Here is a 20,415-nt window from a genome sequence, read left to right as displayed (position 1 = left end):
GGGAGCCAGGCCCAGCCAATCAGAAGGGCTTTATTACAGACAGAAATACTCTTCAGTTTCATCAGCTGTCCAGGTGGCTGGTCTCAGACGATCCCACAGGTGAAGAAGCTGGATGTGGAGGTCCTGGGCTGGCGTGGTAACAAGTGGTCTGCAGTTGTGAGGCTGGTTGGACGTACTGCCAAATTCTCTAAAACTATGTTTATGGTAGAGAAATGAACATTCAATTCTCTGGCAACAGCTCTGGTGTACATTCCAGCAGTCAGCATGACAATTGCATGCTCCCTCAAAACATGAGATATCTTTGGCGTTGTGTGACAAAACTGCACATTTTAGAGTGGCCTTTTATTGTACCCAGCACAAGGTGCACCTGTGTAACGATCATGCTGTTTAATCAGCTTCTTGAAATACCACACCTGTCAGGTGGATGGAATATTTTGGCAAATGAGAAATGCTCACTAACAGGGATCTAAACAAATTTGTGCACAAAATTTGAGAGAAATAAGCTTTTTGTGCATATGGAAAATTTCAGGGATCTTTTATTTCAGCTCATGAAACATGGGACCAACACTTTACATGTTGAGTTTTATATTTTTGTTCAGTATATATTGAGTAGTGGAGTAGGAGGAAGTTATGTCTGTAGACAGACACATACCTCGCTTAAGAGCAAATACATCTGGACAACATGTGTATAAGGTGAATGCACCAATTTGTAAGTCGCTCTGGATAAGAGCGTCTGCTAAATGACGTAAATGTAATGTGTCTTGGTTTTATTGGTGTGTGTTGACTGTGTCCCAGAGAGAGAGAAAGAAAGTGTGTGTGCTCAGCATCATTTTATTGGCGTTATGTGTGTCTCTCTATGTTTAACAGTGAATGCACTTAGTAGTATAACGTAAAAATAAATTAATAATTTGTAGTTAATAGCTCTTGGCCAAAGTTTAGCCTTCACCCCTCTATTTCCCTTCATCCCTAATTCCCCCTCTCTTTTCCCCGCTCTCTCTCTCCATTAGCTCAATCTCTCTCTCTCTATCCCAGCTGGGCAGTTACTGCTTCGGGTGGCAGGATTGCATCAGCAAGCCGGCTTTTCTCCTCCGCTATCCCTCTCTCCCCCAGCCCCCTCTCTCTCCATCACTCCGCCCCCTCTCTCTCTCATCACTCCGCCCCCTCTCTCTCTCATCACTCCACCCCCTCTCTCTCTCATCACTCCGCCCCCTCTCTCTCTCCATCACTCCGCCCCCACTCTCTCCATCACTCGGCCCCCTCTCTCTCTCCATCACTCCGCCCCCACTCCTCCGTTCATCTGTCTCAATTTCACCCCATTTTCCTCCCTTGCTCTCAATGCCTCCCCTTCTCGGCTTATTCTCTCTCTCTTGCACCCCTTTCTGTTATTCTTCTCTGCCGTCCCTTCTCCATCTCTCTCCCTTTGCTTTTCTCTTCACCCTTTCATATTTCCCCTTCTTCCCCCTTGTTCCATCATTTTCTATTCTCCCTCTCCTCTACAGTGTCTGATCATCTCTCTCCACTTTCTCTCTTCACCACTCTTTATCCCACCCCTCCGACCTCCCTCTTTCCATCTCTCTCTCTCTCTCTCTCTTTTCCACTTTTCTCTCCCCCTATTCCACATTTCCATTCTGAGGTAGTAGGAGTTTAAACAAACTGAGGCAGGTAGAACAGCGGATATGAAACCCATAAAGAAGCCTGCGGAGGGCCAGAGGATTAGCCAAGAAAATATACCCTGCCTGATTAAAGCTGCCCTTCTATCTCACCACATCCTTTTCATATCTTCTAATATCCTATCATACCAACATGTTCACTACTAACTGCTCTTCGTCTCGCTCCTCTGTCCATCCCCTATCATCACTCTCCTTATCACTCGCTCTCTTTATTTTCCATTCATCATGTCGGAAACTCTTGTGCGAAGAGTGATGTCATGTTATAGATGCTTATAACTGTTTATGAGGACTCTTTCGCTAAATGACATGCTCCTCTTTTCTGTTTTGAAAGGGAAGACTGTTGCCCTCTCATCACGCTGTTACACATTTTCTCATTCTCTCTCTAACATACACACACATACACACACACACACACACTCTTTCTCTCACTCACTCCGTAATGTAAGGCGTTGTTGTCTCCCTCACAATAGCTCTTCAGAGGGTTTGACAGTGTCACTTGGTGACTTGTGTATTTGTGTGTGTGTGTGTGTGTGTGCGTGTTATGTTGGATGACTATGCTCAATAGAAGACTTGTGCTGTATCCAACACCTGTGTGTTATCTCATATCATACCACTCAAGTGCTGCCAGGCAACACACGCCCGCACACACACTCATGGACGCACGTGTGTGTGTGTGTGTGTTTGACCATGTCGGAGGGCAATTGGTATCAGATGAGGACTCAGGAAGTGAAGAGAGGATGACGACCTGATAAGACGGAGGAGGAGCTGGAGAGGATCACAGTAGAGAAGGAAGGATGCAGATAGCCCTAAACTGAATGAGAGAGGAGGAAGAAAGAGAAACAGAGACTGATAATGCATAGTGCATGCTGGGAGAGGTGGAGAGGGGGACTGTCCAGTAAAGTAAAAATTGTGTTGAAAGCAGAGAAAGAGACTGAAAATTAGTGGGAGGATGAAGAGGCAAGGTCACACAGGCACAGTCCTGTTAGAGAGAATGAATCGTGTGATATTGCAGTTTGGAGAACAGAGTGGTACAGAGGTCCATTGGCTGTGGGTGCATGGTTGGGCGTTTTCCTCTCTCCTTGCTCTCTAAATGTAGTCCCCGGCCACTCTTAAGTGCCTCCTTGTTTAACCTCCCCTTCTCCCTCTTTTCCTTCTCTCCATTGTAACATTCCCTCTATTCCTTTACTATTATTATATTTTCCTTGTTATATTCCCAAATACATTCACCTTTACCTTTTCCAGTCCACATTTTGCCTTCAAGGCATCACTTCCCCACAGATGGTACCTCTCCCATGCATTGCCCAAATGGGAGGTATTCACAATTATGTTTTTGCCACGTCAACAGGCAAACTCACATTATGTGGCTCAAGTAGCGCAGCTTAATAATTGAGGTTTCAAACAACTACTATCTGAAATGTGCTGTGAATGTACAGTAAAACATAGGGGGCAACCATAGACTGTACAGGGGCACAACTCATTTAGCGAACCCCTAAAAATGAAGCCTAGGTTTACACTCCAAGCAACCACATCTTCAACTCTAGAGGTGTGGTTAAAAAAATATAGCCCCAATCGGATTATTGGCTTTTGATTACGTCTCTTTACGCAGTGGGCGTTTAAGTGCTCAATACTCATCTGTGGTTGGTGAAAATAATGAAAGGGGATATTTTGCTCTGAATAGCCCCGCATTCAGAGGCTCGGCTTAAAAATGTTCGCTCCTCCTTCGGAGTGCGGAGTCCGAATTTCCTGCATGGGAAACTATTCAGTTGTTCATCGAGGCGCGTACTCCGACATATGGAGAAAAGTTAACGGATTCGCCTTCCATGCGCTATTATCTGACGCCGGCTGTTCCACTGGAGATATCAAACTGGGATTTTATCAACGTTAATGAAAATATTGTAATAAAGTGAAAGAGAAGGATAGGAGATCAACTTTGATTTAAATTGAGGATCATTCTCTGTTGATCCCTCCTCGTTATGTCCCGTGTCACTGAACCGCTGCCAAAAACGCGTCAAGAGAGAATGAAAGAAATCAATTTACGGGTGAGTCTGAATAGTCAAGGATATATAAAGTATTCAATAGCATAGATAATACATTTACATTTTCAATAACAATTTGTTAAAATGTAGTAGGCCACTAGTAGCCTATATCAATACTTCTCTAACATGGGTTATTCTAACATTATAATAGCCTACATTTGTTTATTATTTAAATAGATAATGATATCTTTACAGTAAAATACAGCAATGACTTGGAAATCCCCCATTTACTTATTCCGGGTATACCAAAATGAGTGTGGGAAACGAGGGGGGTCCCTTTGGGCTCCTGCTTTGTATGGTGGCAACTGGCAATGTAATGAAACAACCTTAAATAATGATTTAGACTAGTATTATGGCTAATGATTTTGTCTACTTTGTCAATGTTTGTCGCGCCCGTTGCTTATCATAGAAAACCAGATAGCTTGGCAAAAGGGTTGCATAGTGCCGCACAGTAGCCAAAGCTTGAGACACCGAACACGTTGTCCGAGATAGAGGAAATCGTTTGGGGGAGGGGGGATAAACCGCAAGTGTGTGTGTATGTGTGTCATTGGTCTAGTCATGGACATACGGAATATTACGGATCAATAATACATCGAAGAGTAATTGCAATATGATGCAGTTATGCTATTAGACACATGACACGTATTCAAAAATGAATATTGTGCAACTGTTTTCTACAAATACTTTAACGGTATACGTCAAAGAGATAATAATAATATGCCATTTAGCAGACGCTTTATCCAAAGCGACTTAGTCATGCGTGCATACATTTTTGTGTATGGGTGGTCCCAGGGATCGAACCTACTACCATGGCGTTTCAAGCGCCGTGCTCTACCAGCTGAGCTACAGAGGATGCCTATAGCCTATTCTTATAATTATTGGATTTGTTATAACGTCTCCCGGGCTCTGTTGTTTGTCTTCGTCATGTGATTTGCTTGCTGCAGCATGATGATAAAGATACATTGTTTTAGTTTCGCAGTAATTGTATCAAGCGCTCTGAAAGTGACAAGGTTGAACTATAGCACAGTTGTGGATGTGTGTTGCCATCATGTGCTGCAGAGTACTAGGTCAGACACAGATACTGACATATCCAAATTGCCATAATACAAGTATGGTGCTATCTAGAACCTAAAAGGGTTCTTCGACTGTCCCCATAGGAGAACCCTTTGAAGAACCCTTTTTGGTTCCAGGTAGAACCCTTTTGAGTTCAATGTAGAACCCTTTCCACAGAGGGTTCTACATGGAACCCCAAATAGTTCTACCTGGAACCAAAAAGGGTTATCCTATATGGGGACAGCCGAATAACCATTTTTTCTATGAGTGTATGGTATGGCTGTAAGATCAGAAAGTTGAATGTGTTTGTGTTAGTTTACAGATCATTCCTTGTCTTGTGTATCTGAGTTCTACTAAACAGTTGTGGTCATGTTGTTTACTGTCCCTTCACACCTGTTTAAATCAGAAACATTTCTACAAGTTTAACATCCATTTAGTCCACATTATCTGTACAATTCCCTTACTCATCAACCTTCTCTTCTGCACCACTTTGGATCCAGATCTGGTCCAGGTCTTAGCTTTAACAAACTCCTCTGAATATAATTTTAATGCATTAAATATTTTGGGTACATTTTGTAGTCTTAGAACATGGAAATAGTACATATCCTTCCTCTCTCATTTAGCCTGTCTAACCACCCCCCTCCCCAGCTGAGGTTGTGTATGACCTGTTGGCTTGTGTTCTTGGTTTGTGACAGGTTATACAGGTGTAATATGATCCTCATGCTTTATGCCTATCATTATTGCATCAGTTTTAATTAATTATCTTACAAAATAGGAAAAGCCACTGTAGATACATGTGCATGCACACACACATTTTATCTTATGATCAGGAGGAACCTGAACCATCAGCATGCACATGTATCTACAGTGGCTTGCGAAAGTATTCACCCCCTTGGCATTTTTCCTATTTTGTTGCCTTACAACCTGGAATTAAAATGGATTTTTGGGGGGTTTGGATCATTTGATTTACACAACATGCCTATCACTTTGAAGATGCAAAATATGTTTAATTGTGAAACAAACAAGAAATAAGACAATAAATTGAACTTGAGCATGCATAACTATTCACTATTCAAGCTTGGCACATCTAGCCACTGGGATTTTTGCCCATTGTTCAAGGCAAACTGCTCCAGCTCCTTCAAGTTGGATGGGTTCTGCTGGTGTACAGCAATCCTTAAGTCATGCCACAGATTCTCAATTGGAATGAGGTCTGGGTATTGACTAGGCCATTCCAAGACGTTTACATTTTCCCCCTTAAACCACTCAAGTGTTGCTTTAGCAGAATGCTTAGGGTCATTGCCCTGCTGGAAGGTGAACCTCCGTCCCAGTCTCAAATCTCTGGAAGACTGAAACAGGTTTCCCTCAAGAATTTCCCTTGTATTTAGCGCCATCCATCATTTCTTCAATTCTGACCAGTTTCCCAGTCCCTGCAGATGAAAAACATCCCAACAGCATGATGCTGCCACCACCATGCTTCACTGTGGGGATGGTGTTCTCGGGGGAATGAGAGGTGTTGGGTTTGCGCCAGACATAGCGTTTTCCTTGATGGCCAAAAAGCTCAATTTTAGTCTTATTTGACCAGAGTACCTTCTTCCATATGTTTGGGGAGTCTCCCACATGCCTTTTGGAGAACACCAAACGTGTTTGCTTATTTTTTTCTTTAAGCAATGGCTTTTTTCTGGCCACTCTTCTGTAAAGCCCAGCTCTGTGGAGTGTACGGCTTAAAGTGGTCCTATGGACAGATACTCCAATATCCGCTGTGGAGCTTTGCAGCTCCTTCAGGGTTATCTTTGGTCTCTTTGTTGCCTCTTTGATTAATGCCCTCCTTGCCTGGTCTGTGTGTTTTGGTGGGTGGCCCTCTCTTGGCAGGTTTGTTGTGGTGCCATATTCTTTCAATTTTTTAATAATGGATTTAATGGTGCTCTGTGGGATGTTCAAAGTTTCTGATATTTTTTTATAACCCAACCCTGATCTGTACTTCTCCACAACTTTGTCCCTGACCTGTTTGGAGAGCTCCTTGGTCTTCATGGTGCCGCTTGCTTGGCGGTGCCCCTTGCTTAGTGGTGTTGCAGACTCTGGGGCCTTTCAGAACAGGTGTATATATACTAAGATCATGTGACACTTAGATTGCACACAGGTGGACTTTATTTAACTAATTATGTGACTTCTGAAGGTAATTGGTTGCACCAGATCTTATTTAGGGGCTTCATAGCAAAGGGGGTGAATACATATGCACGCACCACTTTTCCATTATTGATTTTTTAGCATTTTTTGAAACAAGTTATATTTTTCATTTCACTTCACCAATTTGGACTATTTTGTGTATGTCCATTACATGAAATCCAAATAAAAATCCATTTAAATTACAGGTTGTAATGCAACAAAATAGGAAAAACGCCAAGGGGGTTGAATACTTTTGCAAGGCACTGTATGTACAGTGAGGGGAAAAAAGTATTTGATCCCCTGCTGATTTTGTACGTTTGCCCACTGACAAAGAAATTATCAGTCTATAATTTTAATGGTAGGTTTATTTGAACAGTGAGAGACAGAATAGCAACAAATAAATCCATAAAAACGCATGTCAAAAATTTTATAAATTGATTTGCATTTTAATGAGGGAAATAAGTATTTGACCCCCTCTCAATCAGAAAGATTTCTGGCTCCCAGGTGTCTTTTATACAGGTAACGAGCTGAGATTAGGAGCACACTCTTAAAAGGAGTGCTCCTAATCTCAGTTTGTTACCTGTATAAAAGACACCTGTCCACAGAAGCAATCAATCAATCAGATTCCAAACTCTCCACCATGGCCAAGACCAAAGAGCTCTCCAAGGATGTCAGGGACAAGATTGTAGACCTACACAAGGCTGGAATGGGCTACAAGACCATCGCCAAGCAGCTTGGTGAGAAGGTGACAACAGTTGGTGCGATTATTCGCAAATGGAAGAAACAAAATAACTGTCAATCTCCCTCGGCCTGGGGCTCCATGCAAGATCTCACCTCGTGGAGTTGCAATGATCATGAGAACGGTGAGGAATCAGCCCAGAACTACACGGGAGGATCTTGTCAATGATCTCAAGGCAGCTGGGACCATAGTCACCAAGAAAACAATTGGTAACACACTACGCCGTGAAGGACTGAAATCCTGCAGCGCCCGCAAGGTCCCCCTGCTCAAGAAAGCACATATACAGGGCCGTCTCAAGTTTGCCAATGAACATCTGAATGATTCAGAGGAGAACTGGGTGAAAGTGTTGTGGTCAGATGAGACCAAAACCGAGCTCTTTGGCATTTACTCAACTCGCCGTGTTTGGAGGAGGAGGAATGCTGCCTATGACCCCAAGAACACCATCCCCACCGTCAAACATGGAGGTGGAAACATTATGTTTTGGGGGTGTTTTTCTGCTAAGGGGACAGGACAACTTCACCGCATCAAAGGGACGATGGACGGGGCCATGTACCGTCAAATCTTGGGTGAGAACCTCCGTCCCTCGGCCAGGGTAATGAAAATGGGTCGTAGATGGGTATTCCAGCATGACAATGACCCAAAACACACGGCCAAGGCAACAAAGGAGTGGCTCAAGAAGAAGCACATTAAGGTCCTGGAGTGGCCTAGCCAGTCTCCAGACCTTAATCCCATAGAAAACCTGTGGAGGGAGCTGAAGGTTCGAGTTGCCAAACGTCATCCTCGAAACCTTAATGACTTGGAGAAGATCTGCAAAGAGGAGTGGGACAAAATCCCTCCTGAGATGTGTGCAAACGTGGTGGCCAACTACAAGAAACGTCTGATCTCTGTGATTGCCAACAAGGGTTTTGCCACCAAGTATTAAATCATGTTTTGCAGAGGGGTCAAATACTTATTTCCCTCATTAAAATGCAAATCAATGTATACAATTTTTGACATGCGTTTTTATGGATTATTTTGTTGTTATTCTGTCTCTCACTGTTCAAATAAACCTACCATTAAAATCATAGACTGATGATGTCTTTGTCAGTGGGCAAACGTACAAAATCAGCAGGGGATCAAATACTTTTTTCCCTCAGTGTACGTGTGTGTGTACAGTGAATGTGTGTTACTATCTCTGTGTCATGTGTACTGTGAGGTTGGTCTGTGTGTATACTATGATAACTTATCTCACTGCTTTGTGTGTTGTGTGTGGTTGAAGTCAGAGCTCAGATGTTTACAGGGAAGTGTACAGTTCCTATGAAAACACAAGTGTCAGTGTGTTGTGTAGCCTATTGCTTGTTACACCTTTAATGGAGAAGGCCACAAGAGAAGGTTTTGTTAGAGCAGGATAGTGGAGAAAGTCGGGCTGTTGTGAGCATAGATTTTAAGACTCAGAAATCCAAATGTAGAAAAACATATTCAGCAATGGCAACATTACTAACTTAAATTCCAGTGTTTGTGTGTGTGTGTCATTGTGTTCAGGGGAAATGTTGGTTGATGATGCCCACTGAGTCAGTGAGTGTGGGATTTCTGTGTGCGCATGCATACTTATTTGTTTGAATGTGAACACGTGTGTGTGTGTGTGTTCTGCGTCTGACTGTGGGATTTCAGCCTTTTGGCCAAAGCTAATTTAGCATCCCAGTGTCGTGACCCCCACCCCCACTAGAACAAGCAGACACTGGTGGAAAGGCATGAGGGCTGGCATGCATAGTCACACAGAGCCACATGCCAATACAAACTCCCAGCGCCAGACAGTCACATATTAAATACTCCAGGGCTCAATGTCTACACATACACAGACAAATGCACAAATGTGAAAGAAAGAGATTTGGCATTGGCATACATTCAGATCAGCCAAAAAGTCCCATGTTTCATGCATTTCACAACCCAACCTTTAACTGAGCCCTCTTTTATTTTCTCTTGGGGGTTCCATTGCTGTTCATTGGACCCTATGCACCTCAGCAAAGTTGCACATCATTGGGTAGAATGTGGGGCAGGACAGAGCAGGGATTGTGACATATACAGCCCTGGGGGAAGATGAGAGAGAGAGAGGGGTTTGAGTGAAAGAGATGGAATGAGAGGGAGAATTGGAGAGGTTGGGAAGGGATAGCGGATGATAGAGCAGGATATTGTGCATGTGAGAAAGAGGGAGGAAGCGCTCTTGTCTGTTGTCACAGGGTCTCCATTGTACCAGTTGGGGAATGACTCTGACTGGGGGTCTTTTCTCACATCATCTCTCCCTCATTGCTGTGCCACTAACTCACTGCACACCTAAGTTGCTTTAGATATATTCTATATATTTAGGGCTTTGTTATTGCCGAATCATAAATTAGAGTTTTACATTTAGCTGGAAGACTAATATAATGAAATGTGTAGTTGGCGTAGGCTGAAAGTGTCTGGGTGAGTCAGAAAGACAGGAGGTGAGTCAGTCGGTAACTTTTTGGTAATCACATTTCACATTTCATTTGTGTGGGTTGCTCAGTGGGTAGGTGGGTATTGGGCATTGTGATGTCGTAGATCTGTTTTGAGACAGGAGGAGAGTGCTAGCGTGTCTGTTTGATCAGCCTTTTGTGTTCTCATTATGTGCTCCAGTGGTTGGTGCCTACACGAACAATAGCTAGGAGTCTAAATGGAAGACCTACACTCACTCTCACACACAGAAATGCATGCACGCATGTACGCGCACACACACCAGTTCTCAGACTGACACACTGCGCTCTGTCCTTAAACCCAAGGCCTTAAACTCCATCATTTCAAAACAGCCTTTTCCGGATCACGTGACCTCAGAAAACTGCACTCTGACCCCCCCCCCCTCCCTCCACTACCCTGGTCTGCCACCATGACTTATGAGATGTAACCTTTCCTTCTTCAGATCTGCAGCCCAATGAGGGGAGACAGACTGAGACCATTAAATCACAATGGATAGAACAGACACTTCTTTTAGTGGTTGATCATATTTTTGTTACGTCAAATCAAGTCTGACATTTTAAAGTGGAAAGCACTAAATTTAGAAGCCTTTTTAAACCTTGAATACACTACAAGTTTGCATTTCCTGTTGTGCAGTACAATTCTCAGCAACTTAATAATGATCAAATTAAGATCCTACATCTGTATGTGACATGCTGACAGACAACAACACAAGTGGGGAAACACAAGTGAGCGGATGTCATTATGTACTCTTAAAACCAAAAAGATATAAACAATTATGTTCTACCTAGTCAAAGTGGCATGTAGGCTTCCAAATCGTTATTCATTAAGGTTAAATGGTGACCTGTTGGTTCCATTCATGGTATTTTATATGGGCCCAGTCCTAGCTCAGCTTCCATTTCAGACAGTGCCGTAGAGGCCATTCTTCAGTGCAGACTCATACAGTGGACATGCGTCATTAGTCTGCAGGCCCAGGGATAAGGAGTGCTCAGTTAATGGGCCTGAACCGCTCAGCCATGTGAAAAATAGAGAGGGAAGGTTAAGGCCAGGGGAAGAGCGAAGAAAGGGAAAGGGAGAGGAAATGAACATCAACATCACGGGACAGGTTCCCTTGCTCCCTAGTGAGAGTGAGAAGTGGTGTTAAAGTCATTGAGAGGCGATGGAGAGAAAAGAGACGGAGAGCTGGTCCAGGGCTTACTGGATAATGGTTAAGGTTCGGATTGGGCAAAGGTGTGTTTGGGATGAAAGATAGACTGTAGGCCAAGCGAGGTCTGAGTAGAAAGGAGCAGCTGAAGGTTATTGACTGGTTATCCGATTTACTAGTTCAAATCCTATAACCTGAATTACCTCATCAAGAAGACAATTGGCCTGTATCAATGAACAAGGGCTTTCTTTGTTTGGTGGGGAACATACTTGGTTTCAACTCTTACATTTTAAGCTTTTACAGACCAATGAGGTTCAGGTATATGTAGGTAAATGTAGCATGTTTTTTCACTGTATTTGTGCGAATAGAGTGATATAATAACTGCTGTGCTTTCAGAGCTCTAGGGACAGTAAGGATCCTGTTACAGGCTAGTGTGTGACTGATGCTGACAAAGCGCTTCACCTGTCCCATCTGCCTCTCTCTTTTTCTCTCTCCCTCTCTCCATACATACACACACACACACACACACATACATACATACATACATACATACATACATACATACATACATACATACATACATACATACATACAGTACCTCCCTCTCTGCCCACCTCACCAACACACACATCTCCACAATGGCTTTCTCCAAGGTTGTACTATGAGAGGAATGAGAAGTAAATTAGAAAGAGGAACGGAGAGAGGGAGAGGCAAATGGGACAGGTGAGGCTCTTTGTCAGCATCAGTCACACACTAGCCTGTAACAGGATCCTTACTGTCCCTAGAGCTCTGAAAAGCCAGACAAACAGACCATGCACTGTACAACACACATACATGCATGCACACAAACACTTGTGTTCATGGGTTACTGCTACACATGAACAGTTCTTCCCATGAGGCTAAGGCCTGTTTAAACACTTAAAAGGGTGCCCCCATACACACTTTAACACCCAACAGAGACGTAATCACACACACATGGACACACCATCTCACCATCTGTCAACAGCTCACAAGTACACACACACAGACACACACTGGCATTGTGGTCACCAGTGTGTGACTGCACCTGTATAAACAGTGTTGCTTTAGGGGGCTGTAAAAGCGTTCTCCCAGTCAGCCTGGTAACGGACAATGGGTTCACCTCATAGCAGCTCACTAGACTGGTAGGGGAATGGACAGATCACATGGGGAGGGAGGAGATAAAGTGAGAGAGCAGGAGAGAAGGAGGATTAGAGATTGAGGAAGAGGAGAGGGACAGGTTTGCCTGGTTACTCAGCCACATAGCTCCAGCCAAACGCCATGGCCCCACTAACGTTTCTTCTCCGATCATAGAGCAGCAAAATAATTCAGTTTGAGTTGTCAGGCTAGCGAGTGGTTACAAAGGAGGAAAAAAAGAGAGGGAGGAAAGAAAACATTTAGGAGAAATAAGGACAGGTGGAGGGGTGCTTAGTAGTCTGTAGGTCAAGTACATTGTATAGGGGGTTCGGGTGTTGCAATAGCCAGCATTCTATTACAGGTGTTTTCTTTGGAGTCTTAGCATTGCCTTTGTGAAACCCCCACTAGAGGTGACTGAGTGGGGGTCGGTGGGGATCCCAAACTAACTAAAGCCAGAGTCACAGGAAGTGAACTCATCAGAGAGATCCTTAAAACAAACAGCACCCTGTGTGAACCTGATGACCCAGTCAATATCCTCAGTTCCCCCCTCACACTCTCCCTGAGTCTGGCTGCTACTGGGTTGACTCTGCTACAGTAACCACCCAACAGACTGAAATACTGTAGCTTCATCACATTATCCTGGCTTTCATAAGCACTGATCTGAAAATAAGGATTCCTAGTGAAAACCTATCTAGTCATACCTATCAGTGGAAAATACATAAAAGGAGACTATAAATTAGGGCTGGAGTCAAATATAATGTTGTCCAAAATGTATTTTGCGATATGTAACTGTATAGATTTTTTCCCCGTCACTACTATAAATGAATATTAGCACATAGCCTGTGATGGCTGTCTCTGACCATGCTCAAATGACTGTCTGGGCATAGATAGTTATCACAGCTGGAGCTGAAAGGACCTGGCCTACCATCTGAGCTCGCTCTCCTCTCTTCTCCATCCTCATCACAGACGGCCAAAGAGGCACTCTTATTTCAGGGATCATCATTTTGAATTGAAGAGGTGCACTAAACTGGAATATACTTCAGTGAAAACAGTAGTAACCCTAAATACCCAGATTCCTCTGTTTAGTAGGCTAACACAAACCAAGAGTGTTCCATTTTTATGTTATGACCTGTAGTTGTAGTTGATAGTTAGCAATGCTCTTTAAATTAGTTTAGATAGGATTAAATACGTTTATTGATTATGAAAAACTTATTTCCGCTGAAGATGCCTCTGTTATTTTATGGTGTAGTGGTAGAAATAAGGTCTAGGGGAAATAGTTGTAACCATAAAACACTGGACTCCTATTGTGCAACAACTCTCTCTCTATTGTTTCTGTGTGCAAGGAATTGTACCATAAGTATTTGTGTGTGTGTGTACAGATGGAGGATCTTAATTTGAGCCAGTTTGCTACAGCAGGAAAATAATCCTACAGCAACAGGAAATGTGAATTATTATGTGGATTATAATGAATATACATTTTTGTAGGGGTTGATATGTTTTCGCAAAGGGAAAATCAAGTCTGAAATTTCTAATTGGAAATTACAAACTTCAGAAGCCTTTTAAACCTCAAATACATTACACGTTTTAAATGTCCTGCATTGCAGGAAAGTTCTCCTGCAACAGGGTGATCAAATTATGATCCTAAGTCTGTATGTGTGTGTGTGGGCGTTACTCGTTATTAATTAATGTGCCCCTGGGACAGCCTGGTGCTAACTAGGGGGCAAACATTAGCTTTCCCACAGAGCTGTGTGGGCGCGCCTCACATCAAGGTCATAGTGTACTAAGCCTCATGATGGATGCCATCTGTCTCTGATACAGATGCATGATCTTAATTTGATCACTCTTTTGGTGCTGAGAATAAACTTGTACGTTATTCAAGGTTTAAAAAGGCTTCTAAAGTTTGTAATTTCCACTTTAAAATATCAGACTTGATTTGCCCTAATGAAAAATGTATCAACCCCTACAAAATATTTCCATTAATTATAATCCACATTATAATTCACATTTCCTGTTGCTGCAGGATTATTTTCCTGGTGTAGCAAACTGGCTCAAATTAAGATCATACATCTGTAGTCTCCTCACCCACAGGAACATGCAAAGGATGGACACATTCAAGCTATTATAATGACCACCTTCCTCCGCTACCACACACATACAGCACAAAGATACTATAGCCCTACCTCCCCTTTGCTGCCACACAAACACATGCATGCACGTACTGAATGCACACATACACACTAAAATGAGAACTATGGATCCACTCACTCAATGTATTTTCCCGATACATTTAATAACCCTTAGGATAGCGTTCTAAACACATCCAGTAGTTCTCTTCCCCAGTGTCTCCAGTTTCTCCATCTCTCTTTGTGTTCTTTGTCTGGTCTCTGTTTCTTTGTTCCTCCATCAATACACGCTGAAATCCAGTTACCTGCTAGGCTCTCTCACTGTGTCAGGTATTCTCTTTCTCCTCTTTTGTTTCCTCGCCACATCACTCTCTATCTCTCTACCTCTCTCTGGGGTTCTCTCTCTTCCCCCTGTATCCGTTTCTCCATCTGTCTGCCTTTTCTTTCCATCCCCCCTCCCCCTTCATCCCAGGCCCATTTATTTCTTGCTTAGGTCTCTCTTTTTCTCCCTCACTCGTTTCAGCCTCCTGCTCTCGTGGGTCTTCCCCTCCAGGCCTCTCCCTCTTTCCTAGGTATCTCTGTTAGTAATCCTCCATCTCCTCTTAGGACATCTATTTGTCTAGACAGTGTATACCTTTATAACTTCACTCCTTTTTGTTAGGTTTAGGCAGAGACTGTCCATGTTGCTACTTGCTACTGATGATCTCATCAAGCTGCGACACTTCATAGTGTAGCTATTCCATCACTCTTTTTACTGTCACTCATACGTGCTATGGCGATTGGTGACTGTGCTTGTTCACAAAGGTCGTTCTGAGGATATTTAATTAACCATTAGATATCGTTTTTTGGCATTCTATGAGGCTGATGTCATCTGAAATGAGAGAGACAACAGACAAGCGCATCGTTTATGGCCTATTAACCAGGGCTCTGTCTCTCTCAGCCTCTCTCTCTCTGCTACAGGGGACAGTAGCAAGCACACGCTCTCCCATAATAAGATCCGCCCCCCTTTTCCTCCTCTCCTAGAACAGAGGGACTGCCATTAAGCCTCCGCTCTTCACGCACGACACAGGGTTAACTTGAACGAGATCCTGGGCTGCCGCAGACCGATTGTGTAGCAAGCAAAGGCAAAAGGGCTTTGTTCTCCCAGTGTATGTCCACGTGCTGACTACCACTAATTCTGTTATGGCAGTCCAAAGGGACTTTCCTGTGATGTCGCAAAACACACAGGACAGTCTTTCCTGCCTGACACATCTTGGTTTAGTTGGCTCAACTCAAATAGAGGCCGACTGCGCAATGGTTTTTGATTGTTTACATATTCTCATTGGGGACCACTGGCATATGTCCCCCTAAATTTCTATCTATATCAATAGCGTCACGTTTACATTTGTTTTAAGATTTAACTTAAGTTTCTGTATGCAGTGCATTCTTGTGTGATATTCTGTGAATCTGCTGTATGTGTTTCTGTTCCATTGTGCACTAATGACTTTCTATCTCATAATTAGTTAGTGTTGTCATTCTGAGGTTATTTGACCACTTATTCACCCTCAGATTAGACTGCGCTGATCTCGCTTCAGTGAGCTGACATCAAACAGCTGAACGCAGGTTGTATGCTCTCAATATACCCTGGATTGAAAGAGGGTCTGCTAAAAGAATACATGAAACCTAAACAGAGGAGAGGACACACCCAGCTATTCAGTCAACTGGAACAAGGATCAGCCAAGCTTGTTAGTGTCTGGCTGTAATAACTTGTGGATAATTAGTTACTTAAGGGAGAGTAATAATGGGCCTACACAACACAACAAAGCAATATCATTTATTTCAGCATTGAATCAGTGTTAAGAGCTACATTATGTGCAATACATGATGAATGCATTTATAGTCTTAATGCATTTATAAACATTGTTTTAATGAACCCTTATTTGTTATAGGTTAATCAACATTTATGTTTACAGCATCCATGCTATAGTTACCACTCCTATAGTTACTAGAAGGCCTATGGTTCAAATTCCTAGTTGATCAGAACTCCCCACTGGGCACAGACGTCATTTCAATGTCAAGTTTTGATTTACGTTTGGTTGAGTTGCCAACTAACATGAAATCAACATGAAATCAACAAAAAATTTAACCATGTCATTGGATTTAGATTAAAAGTTGGGTGGAAAAAATATGAAATTCCCTTAAGTTGATGACTTGCAAATCCAATCAGTTTTCCACATTGATTAAATGTCATCACATTGAATGTTGGTGTTAAAATTATGTGGAAACAATGTTGATTCAACCAGTTTTTGCCCAGTGGGTTGTCACTGTTCTTTTATTTAACCTACATTCACTACATATCCAGCTATATGATAGAAAAAATGTCTGCTATGTCAGTCAGACTGGACAAAATGGTTTGCTACGCAAAGCCATGGTGTTGATCTGAGTCAAACAAGCCTACAAACCCGTCTGAGAACCCTGGAGCTAAGATTATGAACAACCTTGTCCTTCCCCTCCAACTCTAGTGTTGCTACGCTCCCAACTCACCTCCCCCAGTCTCCATGCTCTCCTCTGGCTCCACTGCCTTATCAGTTTAATGAACTTCCGGTGTGTGACGTCAACACTGAAGCACTAGCATAGACATTTTGGCAGAGAACAGAATACTGAGACAAAAACTGCTTTAAGAAAAAGTTAAGTGTCTACAAAAATGGCTGGACTGTGTATACAAACCCATTTCCAAACTACGTTTTTCGGCACAATGTGAGTTTTGTTTCTCCCTTTCCTGTTTAGTTTTGTTGTGTCTGAGTCTCTGAGGCTGTTTGGTTGCAGGAAGGGGAGTGTTGGGGAGTGAATGACATGTATTCATAGAAGCTTTTAATAGAAGGACTGCAGATCACGTGTCCAAAAGTGAGCACATTCTCTATGGCTCGGGCATCTGCACATGAGTTCAGTCCCCTGAAAACAACAGATGCCAATATCACAGTCTGAAGGGGAACAGAGACTTCCTGAGTCCTGTCGCTTTCAGATAGCACCCTTCATAGAATTAGAAAGGGAAGAATATATATGGCTCTCTGTCCACCTCATCTGAAACTCCTCTGACCTCATCTGTCATGGGCAGCCCAGTAAAGTGCATGCTAGGCTTTGTAGAAGTGTCATGATAGATATGAAGTGTTATTGTTGAGGCAGGAAAACTGACTCATCAGAAATGGATGTGTGGCATAAAAACATTTTGACATTTGCTTTAAATAGTAATGTCCATTCTATTTATTATATACTGAACAAAAATATAAGCGCAACATGTAAAGTGTTGGTCCCATGTTTCATGAGCTGAAATAAAATATCCCAGAAATGTTCCATACGCACAAAAAGCTTATTTCTCTCAAATGTTGTGCACAAATTTGTTTACATCCCTGTTAGTGAGCATTTCTCCTTTGCCAAGATAATAATAATATATATATAATATGCCATTTAGCAGATGCTTTTACCCTGACAGGTGTGGCATATCAACATTGATTAGACAGCATGATCAAGCTGATTAAACAGCATGATCATTACACAGGTGCACCTTGTGCCCGGGACAATAAAAGGCCACTCTAAAATGTGCAGTTTTGTCACACAATACAATGCCACAGATGTCTCAAGTTTTGAGGGAGCTTGGCATGCTGACTGCAGGAATGTACAACAGAGCTGTTGCCAGAGAATGTAATGTTAGTTTCTCTACCATAAGCTGCCTCCAACATCATTTTAGAGAATTTGGCAGTACGTCCAACCGGCCTCACAACCGCAGACCACCTGTAACCATGCCAGGCCAGGACCTCCACATCCGGCTTCTTCACCTGCGGGATCGTCTGGGGAGGGGGGGTGCTGAGGAGTATTTCTGTCTGTAATAAAGCTGTTTTGGGGGGAAAAACTCATTCTGATTGTCTGGGCCTGGCTCCCAAGTGGGTGGGCCTATGCCCTCCAAGGCCCACCCATGGCTGTGCCCCATAAATTAGGGCCTAATGAATTGTCAATTGACTGATTTCCTTCTATGAACTGTAACCCAGTAAAATCTTTGAAATTGTTGCATGTTGCGTTTATATTTTTGTTCAGTATATGTCTTTGCATACACACAGAACTCAATGTTAACTGCCTAGCACTGTGTATCTGTATCTATTTGGCTAGATTATTGGTCATGCCAACCTCTTGGTTAACCATTAGCGTCAATAAAGCCAGATCCCAGCAGCATACCCAAGCTTCATTGCTTACAGTAAACCAATTAGGTCACTTCCTTCCAGCTAAAAAAAATAATACATGCAACCTTATATAGACACCAGTGCCAGTCTAATAAGAATTTACTAAACAAAGGATTAGTTATGCTACACACTGGCTGGCTGGATGACTTTGGCCAAAGGTGCTCTTCAACCACTAAGAGACAAAGGCTACAATTCCTCCCCTGGAGTACATTTTAGACTCCCCCCATCCAAAATAACAAGGAACTTTGCCCTAATGGAATTTTTCTGATCACTCCTCTATAGCAGGTTTATTGACCTGCTGGTTGTTTGTGTTGTTCACCACAGCAGCATGTTAACAGCTTCTTTATCTCTGTGTCTTATCTGTCTGGGGTCAGAGGTTAGGGTAGAGGCTTGTGACCTGAAGGGATACTGGTTCGTAATCCCCAGGTGGGATTTACATACTGCTGTTATACTGCTGTTATGGCCTTGAGCAGGAAACTCCGTCTCTGTAGATGCACCTGACGCAGGTGTCTAAAGTAGCTTGCTTTAGATTGAAACATGGATGTAAAAATACAGGTATTACGATGTAATCTTGGTTCAACATCCTGTTTGGTGATGATAGCCTTTTTTTGCAGTGTACAAAGTTCAAAGTGATATTTCCCCCAGTGCGGGTTTCCGTAGTACAATCAAACATTCCGTAGTACATGTTTGATTGAATCCCTCGCCCTTCGTCTAAACATCGCTGAGAAGTTGATCCTATAAAGCTTGTACAGCCAGACAGGGTGTTGTCTCAGGAGATTTAGTGGTCTTGTGGTGGGGGGATGACGTCTGACTGTGGTGGGGTCATGGATCCTATAGGCCTTAGGCTGATTAACTCAACACACTGTGATGTGGTCTCCTCTCAGACTGGCCAGGAGCACGGGAGAGGCAGTTTAATAAACAAGTCGACAACAGATTTTTAGCATTAGCTCTCCTCTGGCTTCCAGATAGTCTGAGGGTCAGCCAAGGACAGATATCTGACACAGGGGAATCCTATGAAAGAGGAGGAGGAGTTGGTGCAGGGGAGAGGGTGATACCTTTGATAGAGTTTCATTCCAAAACACTATACACTGAGTGTACAAAACATTAGGAACACCTGCTCTTTCCATGACATAGACTGAACAGGTGAAAGCTATGATCCCTTATTGATGTCACCTGTTAAATCCAGGAGACAGGTTAAAGGATGTTTAAGCCTTGAGACATGGATTGTGTATGTGTGCCATTCAGAGGGTGAATGGGCAAGACAAAATATTGAAGTGCCTTTGAAAGGCATATGGTAGTAGGTGCCAGGCGCACCGGTTTGAGTGTGTCAAGAATTGCAACACTGCTGGGTTTTTCAGCCAGCTTGAAACAACTTTTGCCCTCACAACCCTGTGGAATGTTTTCGACACCTTGTAGAGTCCATGTCCAGACTTCAGGCAGTTGTGAGGGCAAAAGGGGGTTCAACTCAATATTAGGAAGGTGTTCCTAATGTTTTGTACATTTTGTAAATGTTGGTAAATTAGCTTTTATTGTTTAAAGAAATTATGAAAGAGATTGGTGTGTTTTTTCCACTATCTAATCATGGTATGGGGTTGTTCAATGATAGACATGTATTTGTTTAAATCTAACACAAATAATTGTTTTTTTGTGCAAAA

At 42.8% G+C, this 20,415-nt stretch overlaps 1 protein-coding gene across 3 annotated transcripts in view; it reads left to right on the top strand.

The window, feature by feature from the left end:
- Positions 1–20,415, top strand: part of LOC121570057 (rho guanine nucleotide exchange factor 2) — a 51,021-nt gene that overhangs the window by 12,117 nt on the left and 18,489 nt on the right. Inside the window, exon 1 of one of the 3 annotated variants that reach the window (XM_045214838.1) lies at positions 3,377–3,709. The exons of the other annotated variants lie outside the window; for them this stretch is intronic. Coding sequence (XP_045070773.1) covers positions 3,644–3,709 — 66 coding nt within the window. The 5' untranslated portion in view covers positions 3,377–3,643. Of the gene's footprint in view, positions 1–3,376; positions 3,710–20,415 lie in introns of those variants that run through there. 3 annotated transcript variants of the gene reach the window in all.

This window comes from Coregonus clupeaformis, unplaced genomic scaffold (assembly GCF_020615455.1).
Source record: "Coregonus clupeaformis isolate EN_2021a unplaced genomic scaffold, ASM2061545v1 scaf0322, whole genome shotgun sequence".
NCBI lineage: Eukaryota > Metazoa > Chordata > Actinopteri > Salmoniformes > Salmonidae > Coregonus > Coregonus clupeaformis.
This window is presented reverse-complemented; position numbering and strand designations above follow the sequence as displayed.